The sequence below is a fragment of the Carya illinoinensis genome, chromosome 14, assembly GCF_018687715.1.
Source record: "Carya illinoinensis cultivar Pawnee chromosome 14, C.illinoinensisPawnee_v1, whole genome shotgun sequence".
Lineage (NCBI taxonomy): Eukaryota > Viridiplantae > Streptophyta > Magnoliopsida > Fagales > Juglandaceae > Carya > Carya illinoinensis.
In genome coordinates this window covers 33,516,637-33,542,060 of record NC_056765.1, presented here as the reverse complement: position 1 = coordinate 33,542,060, position 25,424 = coordinate 33,516,637, and the positions used below count along the sequence as shown (strand labels likewise).

At 40.3% G+C, this 25,424-nt stretch overlaps 2 protein-coding genes across 2 annotated transcripts; one reads left to right on the top strand and one right to left on the bottom strand.

Moving 5' to 3' along the window:
* Nucleotides 1-4,968: 4,968 nt before the first annotated feature.
* Nucleotides 4,969-7,999, bottom strand: LOC122293876. Its single transcript, XM_043102315.1, has 2 exons — nucleotides 7,849-7,999; nucleotides 4,969-5,327 (listed from the first exon to the last, which is right to left on the bottom strand). Exons 1-2 carry the CDS (start codon nucleotides 7,997-7,999, stop codon nucleotides 4,969-4,971), a joined length of 510 nt encoding a protein of 169 aa, XP_042958249.1.
* Nucleotides 8,000-22,559: 14,560 nt separating this feature from the next.
* LOC122293875 lies at nucleotides 22,560-23,528 on the top strand. Its single transcript, XM_043102314.1, has one exon. It carries the CDS (start codon nucleotides 22,560-22,562, stop codon nucleotides 23,526-23,528), a length of 969 nt encoding a protein of 322 aa, XP_042958248.1.
* The last annotated feature ends 1,896 nt before the right edge of the window (nucleotides 23,529-25,424 follow it).

Here is a 25,424-nt window from a genome sequence, read left to right as displayed (position 1 = left end):
TTTTAATAAAACACATTTATTATACTTAATTAAAAATAAATAAAATGCATTAAGTATATATTTACAAACACGCCAAAAGATCCACTACCGTAAAGTCATTACCTACTATAGCCAAATCCTTCTACAAATGGAACTCCATAAAGCATTGGCTACCTGGCAGTGACGCAATAGGTGATAAGCTATTTCCTCACTTTTCTTGCACATATAAGACTAGCCAATCACTAAAAGCATGACACTTCCTTAGATTGTCCAAAAGTGAGAACTTTCCCTGATGCAAACATCCAAACAAAGAAAACCACACGTGTGTTGCCCCCAAGTCCTAGGTCATATATTTGGGTTGGACTTCAACTAGGACTCATTGGGCTAGGATTTTCCATAATCAAACTTTTATTTGCTTATTATTGTTTGAATTGCATGGACTTTGGGCTTTTGTTTCACATGGTAATAAATGGGTTATGATAGTGGGCTTGCTGTCCAATCCACTGGACAGCTTGTGGCACCAGCTTGATACCCAAGAAGTTTAGAATAGTTAGTTGACTTACATATATATGGGATGTTTTCACCCGCACAAAGTAAGCTTTTGTGCATATTCTTAGGGATGATGACAGCCCTAAGCTTCAAAGACTTTCCTTAATTGAATAAGGAAGGTATCAAGTGGTGTAATTGCTGGAGATAGGACTTGGGACAGATTAGGAAACTTCCTTATCTGTCAGACAGATTTTCCAACTTCCTGCAGCATTTTAGGCGAGCTTTGTCTTATAAAGGCCTAAGGAATAAATTAGGAAATTTCTTCTTTTTCTTTCTGGCAGAAGTTGACTTAAGCAAGCTGTCACTGCCAGAAAATCTATCTAATTAAGGCTCCTGACATCCCTATGGTGAAATTAGGAAAGTTTATGTAACCCAGACTGAAGGGAATTTTCCTAGAAGTCTGTCACAGCTGTAATATTCCAACAAAAAGCCTTAGAAGTCTCCTGGCATGAGGCTGCCGACTTCCCATGTCATTTTTAGGAAAGTTTTTAAACAAAACTAAGGATGAACCTCCCTAGAATCATGCTGAAATTCCATATTCTTCTCCCAATCCAGCTGGTGCCCCCCTCCATCAGAAATCAGACATGCGCAATTTCTTCTCAACAAATATAGGGCTATCTCAAAAGAGAAAAAGTTGAGAAGGGTAAAACCGTAAAACCCTAAGACACCCCAGCTGGGCTGTCCCTCTCCTCCATTGTGCCACCACTCTCTTCTTTGTCTACACAAGGATTCGCTCCGCAAATCAGTGTCTGCCACCCTGTATCGATTTGACCCCTCTAAAGCCCTGTACTGCAAGCTCCCAAGAAGCAGGAAATATACCATTAAGTTCTATCAGATAGCCATTGTGGGATCAAAAGTACTCTATCCAACCTGCTCACATACTTTTCATCATTATTTCCACTACCATGCAAGGTGGCTCACCAGTTAGAGAAATTGCAACGAGACTTCCTATGGGGAGGAATGGATGAAGAATTCGAGTTTCATTTGGTGAATTGGGCTACAACTTGTAGGCCAATAGCCAGAGGTGGGTTGGGTATTCGAGACTTCTTGATTCGATAAGGCCTTATTGGGTAAGCGGCTGTGGAGATACTACGAAGAGAGGCTTTTATGGGGGTCTTAGGTGAGGTTTGGATAGTGAGTTGAGATGAAAGTTAAATAAAATATTTTTAGAATATTATTTTTAATATTATTATTATTTTAGAATTTGAAAAAGTTGAATTGTTTATTATGTTTGGTGCGGGAATTTGGAAAAATTGTAATGATTAAATGAGATTAGTTGAGATCAACTCTGAATCCAATTGGGGCCTTAGTTTTCCATACATCCTTCCATGGTATTCAGAACCCACTAATATCAAACTCAAAACCACTAATTTTGTGTCATATTCTTGTTGGGTTCATAGGTAGTATCACATATTGTCACCCCTATCATGCCAAGAAGGGTCGTTGATTTTCTACGGAAACACCGAATCATTATATTAGCGGGTTTGGGTTTGATACAAATGGGTTTAGCTTAATCTAAGAAAACACCAAATAATTGTATTGGATTAGCGTTATATGTGTAATAAAAGTGGGGAGTCTGTGGATCACCTGTTATTCCATTGTGACGTAGCCATGAGCTTGTGGAATGATATCTTTGCTAGAGTAGGGCTCCATTGGGTGATGCAACTAGGGGCAATTCATGTTCGCGTGTCGTGTTTGTGTCATGTCTAGTCATGGACATTCGGTTTATAGCTCAACCCGAACACAACCTATTAAGCTAAACGGATCAGACATTCAAACCCTAACATGATTAATTTAAATAACGGGTCGGGTCACCCATTTTGACCTGTTTAATAATTTAGAAATGAATCAACACAACACGACTCATTTCAACCTGTTTCATGTAAATGAGCTGAACTAATCATCATAATCCATTTGACATGATTAATATAATTTCATATAAAAGTTAAAATCTATATTATTTGTAGCCACAATATCTTTAAAAATAACAATAATCTTCCATACATTCTTCTATGGTATTCAGAACCCATTAATATCAAACTCAAACCCACTAATTTCATGTCGTTTTCGTGTTGGATTCAAGGGTCATATCACTTATTGCCACCCCTATCATGCCAGGAAGGGTCGTTGATTTTCTAAGGAAACAGCGAATCATTGTATTAACGGGTCTGAATTTGATATAAATGGGTTTAGCTTAATCTAAGGAAACACTAAATAATTGTATTGGATTGGTGTTATTTGTTTAACAAAAGTGGAGAGTCTGTGGATCACCTATTATTGCATTGTGATGTAGCCATGAGCTTGTAGAATGATATCTTTGCTAGAGTGGGGCTCCATTGGGTGATGCCACTAAGGGTGGCAATTCATGTTCGTCAGTCATGTTTGTGTCATGTCTAGTTATAAACATTCGACTTATGGGGAACACAACCTGTTAAGGTAAATATATCAGACATTCAAACCCTAACACGACCCATTTAAATAACAAGTCGGGTTAGATAACCCGTTTTGGCTGGTTTAATAATTAATTAGAAATGAATCAATACAACACGACTCATTTTAACCCGTTTCATATAAATGGATTGAGTTAATCATCAAAACCCATTTGACCTGATGAACATAATTTCATATAAAAGTTCAAATCTATATTTATTAGTAACCACAATATCTTTAGAAAAAAAATATAAGGGGAGGTTTGGATAGTAAGTTGAGATAAGATGAAAGTTAAAAGTTGAATAAAATATTCTTAAAATATTATTTTTTAATATTATTATTTTGGGATTTGAAAAAATTGAATTATTTATTATATTTTGTATGAGAATTTGAAAAAATTAAAATGATTAAATGAGATGAATTGAAATGAGTTGGGAGGACTTTTGTATACAAACCAGGCCTAAGACACCTACTAACAAAAAAATCAATACTTTCATATTATAACGTATAATAAAACCAATAGTACAAACCCAACAACAACAAATATGAGCATAAGTCTAGAATTACAATCCCAACAATAAAAACATAAGCATATTGAGAAATAAAAATATTGTTTTTATAGGTAAAAGAAAAGTTCTATTGATATAAGAGGCAATGCCCAAGTACATACTAGTATACAATGAACATGCCTAAATACATATAAGCACTAGTGAGAGATACAAACAAATCATGAAAATTGTCTGTATTACAAATAATGGCTGAAGCCAAAGAGAGTAAAGTATTGTAAAAAAATTGCTTCAGCTCATCCAAAGAACACTCCATATCTTCAAAGCATCTTTTGTTTCTCTCCAATCACAAACACCACATAATACAATGAGGGATCATTCTCCACAAAACAGCAATGTGGGCATTTCCCCTAATTCCTGTCCAGCACCTTAGAATATCCCAAACTCTTCCAGGCATAACCCATGCCACCCCAGTCCAAGTAAAGTTCTCATTCTATAAACACCAGGCCACCTCACAATGTAACAAAAAATGATCCAATGATTCCCCCATCTTTCTTGCACCTAAAGTACCAATCTAAAATGATGAGACTGCGTTTTCTCAAATTATCCAAAGTGAAAATCCACCCAAGAGATGCAGTCCATACAAAGAAAGCAATCTTAGAAGCTACCTTGCACTTCCAAATAGCCTTCGAAGGAAAACTATGATCAATAGCGAATCCCGAGAGAGCCTTGTAGAAGGAGGGGACCGAGAATTTTTTATTTCCACTAGGATTCCAAATCATCCTATCCTCCATCTCATTGCCAATCGACATTGCATACAACGAGTCAACGAAATCAGCAAACATATCCAACTCCCAATCTTGAGCCGCTCTCAAAAAAACTTACATTCCAATGGACAGCACTATTAGATAATACCAATAAATCAGCCACAACAGCCTCTTTGTCACAAGAAATTTGGTAGAGCATGGGAAACACCTCCTTTAGATCCCTTTCACCGCACCAAAGATCATGCCAAAAAAAAAACGCTATTACCTCTTCCAATTGCAAATCTGAAAAACTTCGAAATCTTCCCCATCTAGCTCTAATGTTTTTCCACAACCCGACGCTATGTGTCACCCTAACTTCATTAAAACACCAACCCCCCCGAATATGCCTATACTTAGAATCTATAACTTCTCTCCATAAGCCCTCTTTTTCCCTATGATATCTCCACAACCAGTTCCACAAAAGTGCTTTGTCGAAGACCCTCACATTACGCACCCCCAACCCATTGCAAGGAATCGGTGAGCAAATTTTATCCCAATTAGCAAGATGGAACTTAGTTTCCTCCCCAATGCCTCCCCAAAGAAATTTACGAAAAGTTTTCTCAATACAAGGGGCCACACTTGTAGGTAGCAAAAATAGGGATAGAAAACAAGTAGGAAGGTTAGATAAAGTGCTCTTGATGAGAGTTAATTTCCCACCCTTGGAAAAATATATCTATTTCCACCCAGCCAATCTTCTTTCAATTTTTTTCCAACACCCTATCCCAAATAGATTTTTTCTTGAAAGAAGGTCCCAGTAGAAGACCAAGGTATTTCAAGGGCAGTGAAGCAACCTTCCAACCCAAGATATTCGCCAAGCCCTGAATATTGTTTACACCACCGACAAGAACCATTTCAAAGTTCGAGAGATTTACCTTCAGGCCTGAAACAGCTTCAAAGCAAAGTAAGACAGCCCTCAAGTACTGCATATGATCACCATCCGGCTCACAAAAAAGTAGCATGTCATCATCAAATAGAAGGTGAGATATATTAACACCTCCCACAGAAAATCCAGCAAGGAAGCCTCCATTAACAGCTGCTCTCAACATACAACTCAATGCTTCCATAACAATGACAAATAACAATGGGGACAGGGGATACCCTTATCTTAATCCAACAATAAATACCAATATTATAACCCAACAATGGTAAAATTGTAATTTTGAAATAAAATTTAAACGGGTTACTGCAGATTGATTTCGGGTTAAGCAGGTTGACCCACCATTGGCTTGTTTAATAATATCTTGGTTTAACGGGTCAACCCGTTTCGATCCAAACTCATTTACATCAAACTCAAACCCACTAATTTTGTGTCATGTTCATGTTGGGTTCACAGGTTGTCTCACATATTGCCACATCTATCATGCCACGAATGGTCATTGATTTTCTGGCATTGGGCAAGGCATCCAAGGTAACTCTCAAATAGCAACTATGTGGAAGATGATTCTGATTTGTTGATGGTGGTGCATATCGATGGAGGAATGGTCGGAGTCTTAAGGATCATGAATGGACAATGGACGAGATTAGAACATTATTTCTTAACACTTGATTCCATTGGTCAATTGTAATAGACTTTAATGGCATGAATGCACATGATTTCCTTGTATCTTTAGACCCCTAAGCATAGGTGTTACTCTTCTATATGTCCCGTGTACTTGCCCTTGTCTATATAGCACCTTCAGCTCATACCAGTAGGCATTAGTTATACGCGGGCAAGCATCCTCAACCAACTTCCTCCCATAATTTTCTCATCCTCAATTTCTCATACTTTGACAAATATAAACAGTTCTGATTCAAACCGAGAACTATTCTCATACCATGCCCTAAACGCACTCTGACTATTGACAAAGTCTAGCATAATCCATGATTATCCCTGTAGCCACATCATATTGTTTCCTTCAATATAACAATTAGAATAAAATCAAATAATATTTTCAAATCACTTTGCAACCTTATCGTTCCCCCAAAGTCACTAGCGAAGCAGTTTGCTCACAATACCAATGCTCCATCGAAAATATATCGTCTGCCCATAATTCCATGTCAAACTTCTTTCCATTCTCCTTCTTTCCAGCAAGTAAAATTTAATAAAAAAGCAAAAGAAAGAGACACAATCCTTGTAAATGGGAAGTTCTTGCTACTTTAATCTCACTATATTCTTAAGCGATCAGAAGACGTTATTCAGAATACAGAGATGTAGACGGTAATGGACAAGTGTGCTAGAATTTTTTTTAATAAGTAATTATAATTTCAATAAAAAGCACGATCCAAATACAATGAGATGTGTAAAAGAACGTCATCTAACTACAAATTAAAAAAGATACAAGAACAAGTGCACTATAGTTAGGTTGTCAAAACTCTTTAAATCTGATCATAGGGTCAGGTTGTTAGAGTGGAATCTTTAACCTTATGATAAATTCAACATTAGGTTGCCTTGTGATATCCCATATGATAAAAATAATGAAAGATAGTGTATGGGACCCCACATTACTTGGAAATGAGAAGTTCTTGCTCTTTATAATGTTCTAATGGGGCTCCAATTGTATCATTGACTAGTCTTTTTGGAGTGTAAGTCATGTGGTTTGGGGCTTCTATTGGGGTGCTTAAAATGGTTTTTTTTTTGTTAAAAACGGTATCAGAGCCTATCCCAACCAGAAATGTAGGATTTGAGTCGTGCCACTTACGATGGACTGGCCCGACGAGGACGTCAGAAATTTAAAGAGGGTAGATTGTGATACTCCATATGATAAGGATAAAGGTAGATGGTGTATAGGATCCCATATTGCTTGAGAATGAGAAATCTTACTTTTTATAAGGTTTCAATGGGACTCCAATTGTTTCATTGAATAATCATTTTAGAGTATGGGCCATATTGTTTGGGTCTTCTATTGGGGCGTTAAATGCCTTCTCCTGCAGATATTACAATCATGCATCAACCAAAAATTAACGAGTTCAATTGGATCCTAAGGAAGTTACCTAGTACGGCACAAGTACTGAGCACAAGCAAGTTAGTTTTCACACATGAATGCAACTAAAAGGAGAACAAGAAGAAAGAAAGAAATACCATATAAATAACTCAGTTATCCTTACGCATTATTTTCAATAACAAAAATAACTTCTATAGCAAGATATGTAGGAACATCCTTAGGGAATGCCCATATGCGGAGCAACCCATGTAGTCAACCACTTTTCACATTTTAAAATCCCTTGCACAAAGTGACCTGGCATTCGATCATGTAAACTAGGATTTCTTGTTGTATATACTTGGTCGGTATGGTTTTGGGGAAAGATGGTGTCAACGGATTAAGTATTGTATCACAACTATCAGATTCTCAATTCTGGTCAATGGCACTCCTGAAGGTTTCTTCAACAATTCTCAGGGCCTGAGACAAGGGGACCCTGTAGGAGTGAAATCTTAATATAATTCGAAAAAGCGAGAGTGGTAAGTCCAAGGAAATAACCTAAGAAAAAATAGGTATTGTTATAGGATTAAACAAAGGGATTCGCAAATAAAAGCGCTAAGGCTACAACCAGTCCATAAATTGTTAAAGCTTCCATAAAAGCCAAACTAAGCAATAAAGTACCTCGTATTTTTCCCTCCGCCTCGGGCTGTCTCGCGATCCCTTCTACAGCTTGGCCCGCAGCAGTACCTTGACCAACCCCAGGTCCAATAGAAGCAAGACCGACGGCCAACCCATCAGCAATAACGGAAGCGGCAGAAATCAGTGGATTCATGATAAGTTCCTCACACCAAAATAAGTAAATAGTTAATGATACGATCAACCAAGAAATTATGACTTAATTATTCCATCGCTAAGATCTATACAGTCGAAGGAACTAAGAACTCTGAATTGAAGTAATAATATTATTGAATCATTAGAACTACTTCCATATTTCTTTTTTAGTTTCTATTCACATAATTTTTGTGAATCCATATGACTTTTTTCTTCCATTTCTTTCTTTTTTCAAAACCATTCAAATTTTTCGTTTTTTTTTTCTTGATTGAATCTATTTATTCATTCAATATTCACTTTATTCATTGAATAAATATTTCATTCACAATTACAAATGAAAGGGAAGGACTTCTATTGGAATCCCTATCTAAATTCACAGTATTAGATATTAATTAGATATATTTTTACTTCATATATAACTAATTAATATCTAATATCACATATACATGTGCTTCTTATTCATTTTAGTGATGGACGTGCTGAGTAGAATGTTGGTTGGGGTGGTGGACAGGGGATTTATCTCGGGCTTCTCGGTGGGTAGTTCCACGCATGGTAGCTTAACAGTATCCCATCTTCTCTTTGTTGATGACACACTAATTTTTGTGACCCTGATCTAGATCAGTTTCACTCTTTGAGAGCCTTTTTCTTTGCTTCAAAGTTGTCTCTGGTCTTAAGGTGAATCTTTCAAGTTTGAAATAGTTCTAGTTGGCTCGGTCAATAATTTAAGCGAAGTGCCTGATATCTTGGGCTGCAAGGTGTCATCCTTGCCTATGAAGTATCTGGGACTCCCTTTTGGGGCTCCACATAAATCCAGGGTAATATGGGATGGGATTGTGAAAAAAATGGAAAGAAAATTGGCAGGTTGGAAGAGGATGTATTTGTCTAAAGGCGGACGAATCACACTTATCAAAAGTACGTTATCTAACCTTCCAATGTACTTTCTATCATTATTTCATTTACCAGCAGAAGTGGCAAATAGGTTGGAAAAGATTTTTCTTGACTTCTTGTGGGGAGGGTTAGAGGATGAGAAAAAATTCCATTTGATTAAATGGGATAAAGTTTACACTCCCTTCTCTGGGTTGGGGATCAGAGAATTGAGAACTTTCAATAAGGTCCTTGGTAAATGGCTTGGGTAGTATCACCGGGAAGGGGATGCCCTTTGGAGGAACATCATAGACGTTAAATATGGGAGCTTGTGGGGTAGCTGGTACTCTAATGAGGTAAGAGAGACGTATGAGTTGGGAGTTTGGAAATACATTCGGAAAGGATGGGAATACGTACTTGGTAATTTCAGACTTGAGGTGAGGAGGAGCACGCAAATCAGATTTTGGCACAATTTTGGTGTGGTGACGTTGCTTTGAAAAACAGCTTCCCCTCTCTTTATAGAATTGCGGCAGATGAGGATGCCTCTGTGGCTGACAATATGATCATTTCCTCTGATTCTTTGCAATGGTCCATGAGATTGAATAGAGCTGTACAAGATTGGGTGGTGGAAGACATTGCTGATTTTTACAGCGTGCTACATGCGCTGAAAAATCAGGTTGGACAGACTACTTTGGACACCTACAAGGAACAAGAAGTTTTCATGCCATTCTTATTACAAGGTATTAACAACTCATTCCTTCAATGCCTTCCCTTGGAAGTGCATTTGGAGGAGCAATGTTCCCCTCAAGGCTACATTTTTCGGTTGGCTGGCTTTCCATGGGAAAATTTTGACTATTGACATATTGAGAAAGCTTGGTCTCTATATCACAGATTGGTGCCCTATGTGCAAACACGATAGCAATCAACAGATCACCTACTTCTTCATTGCGAAGTAGTCAAGGCTTTATGGGATGAAATCTTTATTAGGCTCGGTCTTGCATGGGTAATGCCTAGGAAGGTAATAGACTTGTTGTCATGCTAGAAAGGGATAAGGGGTAATTGCCACATTACAACTGTTTAGAAGATGGTGCCTCTATGCTTAATGTGGTGCACATGGAATGAAAGAAATGGTCACTATTTTGACAATAGGGAATGCTCTCTGGAGGGTTTTAGGGACATTTTCTTTCATACATTCTAGCTTTGGGCTTCTTCCATTGTTTGTAGTCAATAAACAAGAGAGAGAGAGAGAGAATACTTTGTTGTGTATTATTGATGAATATCCAACCATACATATACATAGAGTAGTGACCATTATACTCTCATACTATACAATTAGTTACAACTATGTATTCCAACACTCCTCCTCAAGCTGGGGCATATATATCATATAAACTTAGCTTGGAACAAATAAACTTTAGCCGACTATAACAAAGTGGTTTGGTAAACATATCTGCAAGTTGATCAGCAGACTTCACAAAGGGTGTAGAAATGTCACCACTAAATATCTTATCTTGAATGAAGTCAATATCAATCTCAATGTGTTTAGTCCTCTTATGGAATACAGGATTAGACACAATATATACTGCAACTTGATTATCACAAAATAACTGAAGGGGGACTGAAGCTGGAAACTCAATCTCATGAAGAAAGTGTTGCAACCATGTTAGCTCACTAGCAATGTGAGCCATTGCTCTGTATTCGGCCTCTGCACTAGATCAAGCTACTACTGTTTGCTTCTTACTCTTCCATGTAACCAAGTTACCTCCTACAAAGGTACAATATCCAGTAATCGATCTTCTATCTGAAGGAGATCCTGCCCAATCAGCATCTGAAAAAACTTCAATTCTAAGATACTTATTTGGTTTATACAACAACCCAAGGCCAAGAGCTCGCTTAAGATACCGAAGAATATGGATTACAGCATCCCAATGTGAGACCCTAGGCATTTGTAGAAATTGGCTCAATACACTTACTGCATAAGAAATATCAGGTCCAGTGATAGTCAGATAATTTAATTTTTCAACAAGTCTTTGATACGGACTTGGATCTCCAAACAACTCACCTTCCTCTTTCAAGAGTTTACGATTTGGATCAATAGGAGTGTCAGTAGGCCGTGCACCCAACATGCCAATTTCTTCCAAAAGATCAAGCACGTGTTTTCTCTGAAATAGGTTGATACCCTTTTTAGATCTACTAACTTCAATTCCAAGAAAGTATTTAAGTTTACCCAAGTCTTTTGTCTAAAACTGATCATGCAAAAATTGTTTCAGCCTGACGATTCCAATTGAATCTCTCCCAGTAATTAGAATATCATCTTCATATATAATCAATAAGATATGACCTCCATCACTATGCAGATGAAATACCGAGTGGTCTGTTTGGCAACTATGAAGACCAAATGCCAATACACTATCAGAGAACCACCCAAACCATGTTTGAGGACATTGTTTCAAACCATATAATGCATTTTTTAACTTACAAATTGTACCTTGACACTCCTCCTGAGCAACAAACCCAGGTGGTTGCTCCATATACACTTCCTCATTTAAGTCACCATAGAGGAATACATTTTTACATCCAACTGAAATAAGAGTCAATCCAAATTAGCAGCAAGAGAGATCAATACCCGAACAGATGAAATTTTGGCAACGAAGGAAAAAGTCTTGTTGTAATCAATGCCATAAATTTGAGTGTAACTTTTATCTACCAATTGAGCTTTCAGACGTTTCACAGAGCCAGTATGATGAAATTTGACTATGTATACCCATCTACAGCCAACAAATTGTTTACCCAGCGGCAAAGTAACAAGATCCTGTGTCCCATTATGATGAAGAGCATCCATTTCATTTTCCATGGTTTTCCTCCATCTCAGATCAAATAAAGCATCTTGAACTGTCTTAGGAACAGAAACTTTTGACAGTTGAGAAGTAAAAGATGGAGACAAGGCATGACAAGAGACATATTGGCTAATCGAATGTTGAGTAACACAAGAACAAGTACCTTTTCGAAGAGCAATAGATGGAGATTCTCAAGCACTGGGTAACTCAGGATCTAAAGACGGAGACAAAGTTGGTGGAGGCAGGGGATCTAGGGTCCCTGAGCGACACGAGTACACCTGTAGAGAGACAAGAGAAGGCACTGTAGGGGGTTGGGTAACAGTGGGTGATTGTGGAGGGAAAAGGCTAGAGTAGGTAATGGTAAAGGATCACACTCAACAACCGAAGACGTGTCTGAGAAATAGGGTATGGACTCAAAAAATGTGACATCAACACTCGTGAAGTAGCGTCTAAGAGCAAGACTATAGCAGCGATATCCTTTTTGAGATCGGGAATAACCAACAAAGAAATACTTGATAGCACGTGAATCAAGTTTATCAAAGCCTGGGCCAAGATTATGAACATAGCAAATATACCCAAAAATTTTGGGTGGAAGAGAAAAAGATGGTAATGAGGGAAACAAGATGGAAAATGAAGAGAAGCCATCGAGGACAGATGAAGGCATACGATTGATAAGGTGACACGCAGTAAAAATACCATCACTCTAGAAACGTTTAAGAACATACATGCGTAGTAAAAGTGCTCGGATTACATCTAACAAATAACGATTTTTACGTTTAGCCACCCCATTTTGTCGGGGTGTGTAAAACCATGAAGTTTGATGAATAATTCCCTTACTGCTTAAGCAGCAAAAAAATTAGATTGATATTCTTTAGCATTGTCAGAACGCAAAACTTGAACTTTGTGTCTAAATTGAGTTTTAATTTCTTTTCGAAAGACTTTGAATATGGAAAGGAGTTCAGATCGTGCTTTCATCAGAAATAACCATGTCATACGAGAATAGTCATCAACAAATGTAACAAAATATTGAAACTTGTTTGATACAATATTGAATGGTCCCTATATATCAAAGTAAACCAATGCAAAAGAACAAGATGCTCGATTATCAACTCGAGGTACAAAAGACACACGGTGGTGTTTAATAAGTTGACATGCTTCACAAGGAAAGGGAGACATATTTTCAAGATCCCTAACTTGACATTTCAAAAGAGAAAGGGATGGATGTCCAAGGCGGCAATGCCATTCAAAAGCGGAGGACGAAGTGAGGGCTTGAGTGGGTGACTGGTCGATGTCGAGGTAATACAGACTACCAGTTTCATGCCCCGTACCAATCTTCTTCCCCGTCTTGAGATCCTAAAAGATACATACAGAAAGAAAAAATGTTACAAAACATTGAAGATTTTCAGTAATTTTACTAATGGGCAGCAAGCTAAAGGGAAAACTTTTTTTTTTTTTATAGGTAAAAGAAATTTTATTGATCCACGTAATTACAAACTACATGCTACGTATAGTAGCATAAAAGTTATTAAAACTCATTCCATTCAATACAATAGAGGAGGCCCACAATAACAACGTATGAAAGAAAAAGTCCCTAAAACCAGCCAGGGAGCATTCCTTATCCTCAAAACAGCGACCGTTTCTTTCGTTCCAAGTGCACCACATTAGACATAACGGTACCATTTTTCAAACAGCGGCGATCTGTCGATTGCCTCCAATCCTTTGCCAGCAGTACAATAAATCTATTACCCTCTTTGGCATAACCCATGCGATACCAAGTCTTGAGAGGATTTCATCCCATAGGGCTTTGACTACATCACAGTGAAGGAGAAGGTGATCCACTGATTCGTTGTCATGTTTACACAAGAAACACCAGTCCATTATGATTAGATCGCGCTTTCTTAACTTGTCTATAGTCAGGATTTTGCCTTGAGAAGCCAACCAACCAAAAAAAGCAACCTTTAGAGGGGCATTACTCCTCCAGATGCTCTTCCAAGGAAAGGTATTAGGGGAGTGAGTTGTCAAGGCCTTGTAGTATGAGCGAACTGAGAATTTCTTGTTCCCGGTACGTGTCCATACTAATCTGTCCTCCCTTCCTACCCTGTGTTTCAGAGCATATAGTACGCTGTAGAAATCAGTAATGTCTCCCACCTCCCAATCCTGAGCAGCATGAGTAAATCTCACGGACCAATGAATAGACTCAGCAGTATTACTCATGTTCTCAGCCACTGAGGAGTCCTGATCAAACGCAATCCTATAGAGAGAAGGGAAAGCATTTTTCAAGGCAACATCCCCGCACCAAATGTCATGTCAAAATCTGATACGTGTGCCCCCTCCCATCTCATATTTGCAATTGCCGAGAAGGTCATTCCAACCATTCTGAATAAATTTCCAAACTCCCACACCATACGCACCTCTTACTTCCTTTGTGCCCCAACCACCCCAGATGTTTCCATATTTGACATCCAAAATATTCCTCCAAAGAGCATTTTCCTCATGCATATAACGCCATAACCATTTCCCAAGAAGTGCCGTATTGAAGGTTCTTAGTTTTTTTAAGCCCAAACCACTGCAGGCCAAAGGAGTACATACTTTATCCCACTTTACCAAGTGGGATTTCTTTGTAACTTCTATGCCTCCCCAAAGAAAGTCGCGGGAGATCTTTTCCATTCTGTTTGCCACCCCTGCTGGCAAAGAGAAAAAAGAGAGAAAGTATGTTGGGAGATTAGATAACGTACTCTTAATAAGAGTGATTCTCCCTCCCTTAGACAAGTAAATCCTCTTCCAACCCACCAATTTGCCTTCAATTTTCTCGATGATCCCTTCCCACATTACCTTGGATTTATGAGGGGACCCCAAGGGAAGTCCAAGGTACCGCAGAAGCAAGGATGAAATCTTACATTCCAAAATGGCAGCCACTTCATTTAAGTTATGGACCCTGCCAACCAGAACTATTTCCGTCTTTGCTAAATTTACTTTAAGGCCTGAGACAGCTTCAAAACCAAAGAGAAGTCCTCTTAAAGAGCGAATCTGATCCAAATCTGGGTCATAAAAGATCAAAGTGTCATCGGCGAAAAGAAGGTGGGAGATTGACACGCTACCCTGGGAGGAACCGCCTATTGAGAAACCCGAGATGAGTCCCCTATCCACCACCCTTTCTATCATTCTGCTCAGTACATCCATGACGAGAATAAATAGGAGCGGCGATAATGGATCCCCTTGTCTTAAACCCCGAGAGCTGTTGAAAAAGCCTTTAGGAGTGCCATTGATTAAGATAGAGAATCTGGCAGTTGTAATACAATGTTTGATCCATTGGCACCATTTTTCCCCAAGGCCATGCCTATCAAGGATATATAACAAGAAATCCCAGTTCACATGATCAAATGCCTTCTCCATATCCAATTTACATAAGATACCTGGGGTGCCGTCTCTGACTCTGCTCTCCAGACATTCGTTGGTAATGAGGACTGAGTCTAGTATTTGTCTTCCTTTTACAAATGCATTTTGCGACTTCAAGATGAGCTTCCCCATGACTTCGCTCAGTCTCTTTGCTAGAACTTTGGAGATGATATTGTAGGCCCCACTGATCAAACTTATGGGCCAGAAATCATTCACTTCCACCGACCTCGCCTTCTAAGGGATGAGGGCGATAAAAGTGACATTAAGGCTCTTCTCGAATTTCATAAAAGAGTGAAATTCCGAGAAGACCTTCATCAGGTCCTCCCTAATTATACCCCAACAGGCTTGAAAGAAAGCCATTGGAAAGCCATCTGGTCCTGGGGCTTTGTCCTTGTTCATACCTTTGATCAAGGCGAACACCTCGTCTTCTTCGAAAGGTCCCTCCAACCAAGATGCACTTGTGTCGTCAATGGGATCAAAAACTAGACCGTCCACCTTGGGTCTCCAAGGGTGCTGCTCTGTCAGAAGTTTATCATAAAAGAGGATAACATGATCCTTGATGGCGTCACAGCCCGATATGACTCTACCCTCCTCATGAAGGACCTCTATGGAGTGTTCCTTCGGTGAAAATTTGCGACCTTATGAAAAAACTTTATGCTTTTATCTCCTTCCTTCAACCAAAAAGCCCGTGATTTTTGCCTCCACGAGATCTCCTCCATTAGAGTGATTTTTTCCAGCTCAGCGACTACAATCAATTTTCTTGCTCTACTCTCAGCTGATAAGCCCATTTCAGCCTCTCTTTCATCCAACTGTTTTAATTCCGTAAATAGCTTGTCCCGCTGATCATTAATGTTCCCAAAGACTTCCAAATTCCATTTCTTCAGGTCATTCTTCAAAGTTTTGAGCTTTCATGCTAGAACATAGCTAGGGGTGCCCGTGAACTGATAGGATGCCCACCATGAGCTGATTTTTTCAGTGAACCCATCTGCCTTTAACCACATGTTCTCGAATTTGAAATATCTCCTTCCCTCTAAAAGGCCTCCACAATCTAGCAAAAGAGAGAAATGATCCGAACATAGCCGAGGGAGACGTTTTTGGCACAGCGTGGGAAAAAGGGTCTCCCACGAAGAGGAAACAACAAACCTGTCCAAGCGCGACCAGGCCCTTCCATTTGACCAGGTGAAGTCTCCTCCTGCTAAAGGAAGATCCATTAGGTCCAACTCGAAAAGAAGTGCTGAGAAGTCTACCAAGCTGAACCCAGATTGGAAATTCCAAACCGCTCGCTCGGAAAGCGAGTGATATTAAAATCGCCCCCTATACACCACAGGATGTCCCACCAACTGCAAAGGCCAGATATTTCATCCCAAAAAAGTTTTCTACTACTATCCTCATTTGGTCCGTAGACACCTGCGAACCCCCAAACAAAATCATCATCAACATTCGAGAAGAAGCACGCAATTGAGAAGGCCCCAACATTGCTCAGAAAGCGAGTGATATTAAAATCGCCCCCTATACACCACGGGATGTCCCACCAACTGCAAAGGCCAGATATTTCATCCCAAAAAAGTTTTCTACTACTATCCTCATTTGGTCCGTAGACACCTGCGAACCCCCAAACAAAATCATCATCAACATTCGAGAAGAAGCACGCAATTGAGAAGGCCCCAACACAATCCTCAACAAAATTTACTGCTCTCTTATCCCACATCACCAGAATACCCCCTGAGGCGCCCTATGAAGCCAATGTGGTCCATCCTGCATAAGGGCAATTCCACAAACTTCTTATTATGTGTCTGTCAACAAACTGTAGTTTCGTTTCCTGCAAACAGATGACATCTGCATGCCAATCCCTTAGTAAATTCTTCACTCTAAGTCGTTTGTTCGGGTCATTCAGGCCACGAACATTCCAAGAAAGAATCTTGGGTTTCATGGATCACCAAGATTCACCCTATCCTTAGTGTGTCCCCTACTCGTGCTACCCTCCCGTGTGTCATAATTTATGGAGCAGGTGAGTCTCCTTAATTCCCTTTCCTTCTTACCTGCGGATTTGGCGAGGGAGGGCTGGCCTGCTCTTATTGCGATGAAAAGAGCTTGCATTTGTTCTTCAAAGCCTTCACAAGACATCCCCATGAATTGACACATATCATTAAACTTCTCGATGATCCAATCAGGTTGCAAAATATCCCAAGGAACTGTTGGGGGCAAGGAGCAGAGGGGACTAGGCTCATCCTCGGCTTCGGACACATCGGTTAAGTGAAAATCCGTCCCAAGCTCCTTACATGTTAATTGCAGATCTGAATCATGGGGTGTTTCTTCGTCCGAGCTTCTCCCATTGACATCCACCTCTTCTATTTCAGTGCATAGGACCCTGGACAGATTTTTTGAGAGACCCAGACGTGTGAGAAAAAAATCAGGTGCTTCCCCCATATCTGGCCCAGGTGAGTGGCCGTCATCCACGGCCAGGATGAGCTCCGACAGGCTAACCGAGGGGTCGCAGGTCCCCATCGGCTCTGTCTGGGTCGTGTCTGGGCTGGTGGTTATCCGGGAAGAGCTAGCGACGTGAAGCCCAGCTATCCCAGCGTTTTGTAGAGCTTCCGAAGGATCTTCATTCTCGTCGGAGGGGACCTCGGCGGCCGTTGGAGTCTTCTATGTCGCCAGCGCTAACGCCGGCAGAGGGGGTTGGCTCAAACCCAACGTAGGAGAGACGGGAGCGGTCCTATGCGCTGAAGGTTTTTGGGCCGATCTAAAGATTTTGGATCCAGGTGGTGCCTGTGGGCTTGAGGCCCGTGAGTTTGAGCCCGTGAGGATAGGACTCGTATGGAGGCGCTGCTGAGTGTCCCTGAGGTGCAGGCTTGAGCTCCTTGAAGGTTGGGCTGAAAATGTGCTGAAACCATCCAGCCCGTTAGGCCCATGGGTCTTACCCCGCTCCTTTTCTGCCAACGTGTCCAGCCCAGCCGACCCATCACCTACCTCTTTATACTCTACCCTTGCAGGTCTTTTGAAACTCTTTAGGAAAAGATTTCTCAGAGACGTGCGGGGAGTCAGACCCATGCCTACCTACTTCCATCACTAAGCTTAGACCCAGGTCTACCTTTTTTATCAGAGAAGAAACTTCCTAAAAGACTTCAGAAAGCCTTGCCCTGACATCCCAAAAAACACCCTCTATCTCCCCTAGTTTGATATTTCTGTCAGAGAGCCACATCATGTATGTTGGGTAAGGACCAGAATGTCCTTTCGTCGCCACCATGGCAGAGCTGTTCTTTGCGGCGTATGAGGCTGGCTTCCCATCCCGATTCGTGCACCCCGCGGTGGGCACCACCTTGCTTTCCACCATTTTTTTCAGATTATATGCAAACCCCTCCCATCCACAACTCTTAATACCTTCAGGGATAATCAGTGAGCCTCTTCTCCGACCGTTGGTGAACTCCTCCAACAGAAGGTAATATCCCCTAGCATTCCTAAGAAGATGCAATGTGAGAAACCCATTGCTGCCCACCCTTAGTTTTCTGAAAAAATTCTCACACCACCTATACCCGGTGGCTTCCGTCACCATATTTACCATCCATGAAGCCGCTGCCCCATTGATAAGAAGAAAAAGAGCCATCCGCCGGTTTCTCTCAGTGATGCGGAAGCTATTGGCACCTTCCTTTGAAAAAAAGAAAGCTTTTGCTTCCACTGTAAAAAGTCTAGTTTCTGCCATTGATCTTCAGCAGGAGGGTGAGGAGAAGGGAAAGAGGGAAAGAAGAAGGAAGGGATCAAAGGAGGGAAGGTGAAGGAAGGGGGGGAAGGGGAGGTGGTTGGGGGGGGGGGGGGTTCAACTCCGGCGAGGGGTGCCGGAGTGGTTACGTGCATGCATGCAAAAAAAAATATTGGACAGTAAACAGTAGTAGATTGCCTATCAGCTCTGGAAAACCTCAAGTCATCAACCTGCTATGTACCCTAAAGGTAAAACTAAGAGCATATAGAACAGATGATAGGGATATAGAATCAGTGAGTTTGGTGGATCCAATGCTTGTAACTTTAGTAAGAGAACCATTAGCAAAAGTAACACTCTTGGGAAATGACATAGTACCTAACTCAGATAAGCAATGAGATAAACCGGTCAGATGTTCATTAGCTCCTGAATCGATGATCCATAGATTTTGGGTAGATGAGACAAGACATGCGGATGCTGTACCTAGTTGGGTAAGAGTAGCTCTGGAAGATGAAGTCGCTCGTGTGACTAAAAACTGATCATACTCATCCTTCGATATGCTAATCATCTCTGGAAGCAAGTTAGAACTCGTTGCCTGTGATGTAGAGTCTTGGCAAATGGCCTGATTAGCGAACCCAGATGATCTACCATGTGGATCCCAACATGTAGTTTTTAAGAAGAAGAATTATCATTATTATTATTTTCCAAGAGAAACGATTACTAGATAAATAGAAGATGAGGGCCACTAAATCAGGAAGGCCATAAAATCAGCAAATCAAATCAGCAAATATCTAGGCTAGAAAATAGGAAACAGAAATATCTAAAATCTGAAATTACTATTTCAGATTTTATCTAAAAATAGAACTTCCTAATTTATCTCCTAGAAATCTGACAGATTCTATCTAAAATAGGACTTCCTAATTTATCTCCTAGAAATCCGACACCCCCCCTCAAGTTGGAGCATAGATATCTATCATGCCCAACTTGCTTACAAAGAGCTCAAAACTAGGTCTAAAAAGTCCTTTGGTGAAAATATCAGCTATTTGTTGAGTAGTAGAAACAAAAGGCATGCAAACAGCTCCACTATCAATCTTCTCCTTTATAAAGTGTCTGTCAATCTCTACATGTTTTGTGCGATCATGTTGTACTGGATTTTGAGCAATACTTATGGCAGCTTTGTTGTCACAATACAACTTCATTGGCATGTTTACCGGCATCTGCAGCTCTCAAGAATTCTCTTTAGCCATAACATCTCACAAACTCCATTAGCCATAGCCCTATATTCTGCCTCGGCACTACTCCTTGCAACCACATTTTGTTTCTTGCTTCGCCATGTGACCATATTTCCCCAGACATAAGTACAGTATCCTGACGTGGATCTCCTGTCAATAACTGAGCCTGCCCAATCTGCATCAGTGTATGCCTCTATGTTCTGCTGTGTGGTCTTTTGGAAGAGTAGTCCCTTGCCTGGTGTACTTTTCAAGTACCTGAGAATCCGATAAACTACTTCAAGATGTTTCTCAGAGGGTGAATGCATAAACTGACTTACCAAACTCACAGCAAAAGCAATATCAGGCCGTGTATGTGATAAGTAAATTAACTTTCCCACCAACTTTTGATACCGAGTTGTATTCACTGGAACACCTTCATTGTCATCTCCAAGCTTCTGATTGGGATCGATTGGAGTGTCTGCTGGCCTACACCCGCTCATCCCAGTCTCCTTAAGGAGGTCAAGGACATACTTCCATTGGGAAACAACAATCCTTTTCTTCGGCCGAGCAACCTCCATTCCAAGGAAATACCGCAGAGATCCTAAGTCCTTGATCTCAAATGTTGATGATAAAGAATCCTTCAATCGGTTCATCTCAAGTACGTCATCTCCAGTGAGAATTATATCATCTACATACACAATCAGTATTGCTATCTTCCCATCCTGTGAATGTTTTGTAAACATCGTATGATCACCTTGCCCTTGAGTATACCCCTGACTTTTAACAAACTGAGTGAATTTCTCAAACCAAGCTCTTGGCGATTGTTTTAACCCGTATAAGGATTTCTTCAGTTTACACACCTTTGTGCCAAACTTTTCACAAAATCCTGGAGGTGCATCCATGTACACTTCTTCCTCTAGATCTCCATTGAGAAATGTATTTTTTACGTCCAACTGTTGCAAAGGCCAATCACAATTAGCTGCAAGTGACAAAAGAACTCTTACAGTGTTTAGCTTTGCGACTGGGGCAAATGTCTCTAAGTAATCGATGCCATAGGTTTGAGTGAATCCCTTGGCAACCAATCGAGCTTTATACCGTTCTAGAGAGCCATCAGATTTATACTTGACTGTAAACACCCATTTGCTCCCTACAGTTTTTTTCCCTCTTGGTAGATCAGCTAACTCCCACGTGCCATTTTTTTCAAGAGCTTTCATCTCCTCGAAGACAGCCTCCTTCCACTCAGGAACTTTCAGAGCATCCTGCACAGTATTAGGGATCTCCATACAAGACAATTGTGAGGTAAAAGCTCTAAAAACAGGTGAGAGGTTTTCATATGACACATAATTGGACAACGGATGCTGGGTGCAAGATCTCACACCCTTCCGGACAGCAATAGGAAGTTCAGAATCATCGAACTCAGGATTGGACTCAGACTTGGGTTCAAAGCTAGAGGACTTAGAACTCGAAGGTGAAATGGGCTGAACATTGTTACAAGGATAATTTAGGCATATACATATATTGTATATTTACTAGACTGTATATAGCAGACAATTAGACTGTGATAACGTAGGAAATACTTAACGTATGGGTTGTAGATAACGTGAGAAATGTATATTTACTAGACTGTACATAGCAGACAATTAGACTGTAATAACGTAGGAAATACTTAACGTATGGGCTGTAGATAACGTGAGAAATACTTCACGTGTACAGAAAATCTGGTGGCAAGTAGGCGCCGAAATGCTTAGCAACAGATTTGTAACTCTTTATAAATAATGAAAGAAACCCAAGGGAAAAGGCATTCAGACCTTTTGACATGGTATCAGAGCTTCCACTCTGATTATCGTTTCTTTGTGGTCTTAATCCTTGAGAGTTTCTGAGTAGCGACGTTGGTGAGTGTTTTTCTTGCACGTCTGTGGGTTTCCAACTTGTGGGCTTGTCACCTTGGTGACTGTCGGCAGTTCCAAGTGGTGTTTCTGTGCCAGTCGGCACTTTCTGTGGTGGTTGACGGCGTCTGTGGGTGGCTTTGAGGCTATCAACAGGTTCTGTGTAAAGCTGTGTGGTGGCCGACCACTTCTGGTGGTATTTTCTCCTCTTTTTTGCGTGATTTTGTTCTGGGCAGTGGAGTTTGGTGCTTATCGGCACCTTCCTTTTTATTCAGAAATAATTCGGCACTTTCTGAGTTGTTTTCTCAGAGAGGTGTTTTTTATATTTTTTTTGTGGCTGTGGGTTCTCGGCTTTTTCTGAGTTCTCGGCATTTTCTGATTTGTGGCTGTGGGTTCTCGGCAGAAGCATTTCTGGGTTGCTTTTCTTTAGTTTGCGTGGGCTGCTATTTATTTGGACTTACTTTGATAAATTCTGTAGGCTTATTTCTGCTCCATTATGTGTTTGGGCCTCCCTTTTATATTGATAATTTGGGCTGATAAATTGTGCTGCAAATTATTTCCATAGGCTTATTTAATTTGCATTCTGTCTTTGGGCCTCTCTTTCACTTGAAGTTGGAACTAACTTGATTTGGGCTTCTCTTATTGGGTTCATTTTTTTTAGTAGACTTTCATCATGTCTATTGAAAATACTATTATTCGATTTACTGGAAAGAATTTTCCTACGTGGGAATTTCAATTTAAAATATTTTTGAAAGGGAAAGAATTATCAACTCATATTGATGGTTCGGGTCAAGTTCCCACTGATGAAAAAGAACTTGCACAATGGGAGGTCAAGAATGCTAAAGTCGTCTCTTGGCTATTATGGACGATTGAGCCCCATCTTGTAACCAATCTCCGCTGTTTTACTACAGCTCAAGCTATGTGGGACTATCTCCATCGCATTTATCACCAGAATCACAGTGCTCGGAAATTCCAATTGGAGGTGGAAATTAGCAATTATACTCAAGGTAATTTGACCATTGAACAATTTTACTCTGGTTTTATTAATCTTTGGAGCGAGTATTCTGCTATTGTTCATGCTAAGGTTCCTCCTGCGGCCTTCGCGGCTCTTCAAGAGGTTCATACTGAGAGTCAATGCGATCAGTTTTTGATGAAACTTCACCCTGAATTTGAGCATGTTCGAGCTGGTTTATTAAACCGTAGTTCAGTTCCTTCTTTGGATATTTGTTTGGGAGATTTATTACGTGAAGAACAGCGGTTAACCACTCAGATGGGTATGACTTCTGAGAAAGTCTTTTCCGAGGCTGTAAATGTAGCCTATGCAGCACAAGGGAGAGGAAGAAATAAAGTGCAGTGTTTCAATTGCAAGGAATTTGGGCATATTGCCCGAAATTGCTCTAAGAAAGTTTGTAACTACTGCAAAAAAGAAGGTCATATCATCAAAGACTGTCGAGTGCGGCTTCAAAATCACCAATCCCAAGCTTTTCAGGCTACTGTTCAATCCTCTTCTTCTTCCTCTTCTGCGCCACCAACTGTAAACTCCGATTCATCTGTTCTCACACCAGCAATGGTCCAACAGATGATTGTGTCTGCTTTTACAACCTTAGGCCTGCAAGGTACGGATACTAACTCAACCTCCTAGATTGTTGATTCCGGCACTTCTAAGCACATGACTGGAAATACGACGGGTCTCCATAGGGTTCGTAAGTATAGAGGTTCGCAAAATATTCAGATCGCTGATGGCAATACTCTTCCTATCACTGCTGTTGGTAAATTGGGCTCTTCATTTAGCGATGTTTTTGTATCTCCTGGATTATCTACCAATTTGATTTCTATTGGACAATTGATAAATAAAAATTGTGAAGTTCACTTTTCTCGTGGTGGTTGTCTTGTGCAGAATCAGGTGTCAAGGACGGTGATCGCGAAGGGGCCTAAAGTGGGACATTTATTTCCTTTACAGTTTTCTATTCCTAAAGTTGTTTCTCTTGCTTGTACGACTACTGCCAATGTTAATGAAGTCTGGCATAAGAAATTAGGTCATCCTAATTCTGTTGTCCTGGCTCATCTTATGAAACATGGCTTTTTGGGCAATAAAGATTCCTTTTCTTCTTCGCATGTATCTTTTGATTGTGCTACTTGTCGTCTTGGTAAAAGTAAAACTTTACCTTTTCCTGCACATGGTAGTCGTGCTTCTAATTGTTTTGAGATTGTGCATACTGACGTTTGGGGTGTGAGTCATGTTATTTCTCATGGTCAATACCGATATTTTGTGACATTTATCAATGATTATAGTCGATTCACCTGGATATATTTTCTCCATTCTAAAGCTGACGTATTTTCTATCTTTCAAAAATTCGTTATGCTTGTCGAGACACAATTCAGTACCTGTATTAAAACTTTACGCTCTGACTCAGGGGGGGAGTATATGTCTCATTCTTTTCAAAATTTTCTTCAGCAAAAAGGGATCATTTCTCAGCGTTCTTGTCCTTATACTCCTCAACAAAATGGAGTCGCTGAGCGTAAAAATCGTCATCTCTTAGATGTCGTCCGTACTTTGTTGATTGATTCATCTGTACCTTCTAAATTTTGGGTAGAAGCTTTATCTACTGCTGTCTATTTGATCAATCGTTTGCCTACTGCCACTCTAGATTATGATTCTCCCTATTTTCGATTATTTGGCATGTCCCCTGAATATCAATCCTTTCATACTTTTGGGTGTGTTTGTTTTGTTCATTTGCCACCTGTTGAGCGTCATAAGCTTGCTGCACAGTCTGTTACGTGTGCCTTTATGGGATTTAGTCCTACTCAAAAAGGATTTGTTTGTTATGATGCTCATGCAAGCAAATTTCGAATCTCACGGAATGTGATTTTCTTTGAAAATCAATATTTCTTTCAATCTCAGGTTATTTCTAATCCTCCTATTACTCTTCTTCCCGCTTTTGATGATGTGCTCTCTTCTATTGAGCGATTTAAACCAGGTATGGTGTATCATCGACGTCTTCCTCCTTCTTTAACGCCCCTTCCAAACACTGATCCGCCATCTGATTCTACGGTTCCTATACCTCGGCACTCCACCCGGGTAACACATCCACCAGATAGGTATGGTTTTCCTCATATCTCACTTACTGCCACTCTCGACACTATTTCTGTTCCTCACTCTTATGCCCAGGCAGCTACCCAACTGTGTTGGCAGCAGGCCATGAAAGAAGAAATCCAAGCTCTTCAAGACAATCACACTTGGGATCTTGTGATTTGCCCCTCTAGTGTCAAACCTATTGGTTGTAAATGGGTGTACTCAATCAAATTTCGAACTGATGGCTCACTGAGTAGATATAAGGCCCGTCTCGTAGTTCTTGGGAACCGACAGGAGTATGGTATTAATTATGAAGAGACATTTGCACCTGTTGCCAAAATGACTACTGTGCGGACTATCTTGGCACTTACTGCATCGCAAGAGTGGTCTCTCCAACAAATGGATGTGAAGAATGCTTTTCTACATGGGGATTTGAAGGAAGAAATCTATATGTCTCCACCTCCC

Excerpts from the sequence above, each read along its gene's own strand:
- LOC122293876 (XM_043102315.1), bottom strand. The coding sequence starts at position 7,999 with ATGAATCCACTGATTTCTGCCGCTTCCGTTATTGCTGATGGGTTGGCC. Across the intron at positions 5,328-7,848 it reads GGCGGAGGGAAAAATACGAG|CATTGAGTTGTATGTTGAGA; the intron begins GTACTTTATTGC and ends TTGTTATGGAAG.
- LOC122293875 (XM_043102314.1), top strand. The coding sequence starts at position 22,560 with ATGTCTATTGAAAATACTATTATTCGATTTACTGGAAAGAATTTTCCT.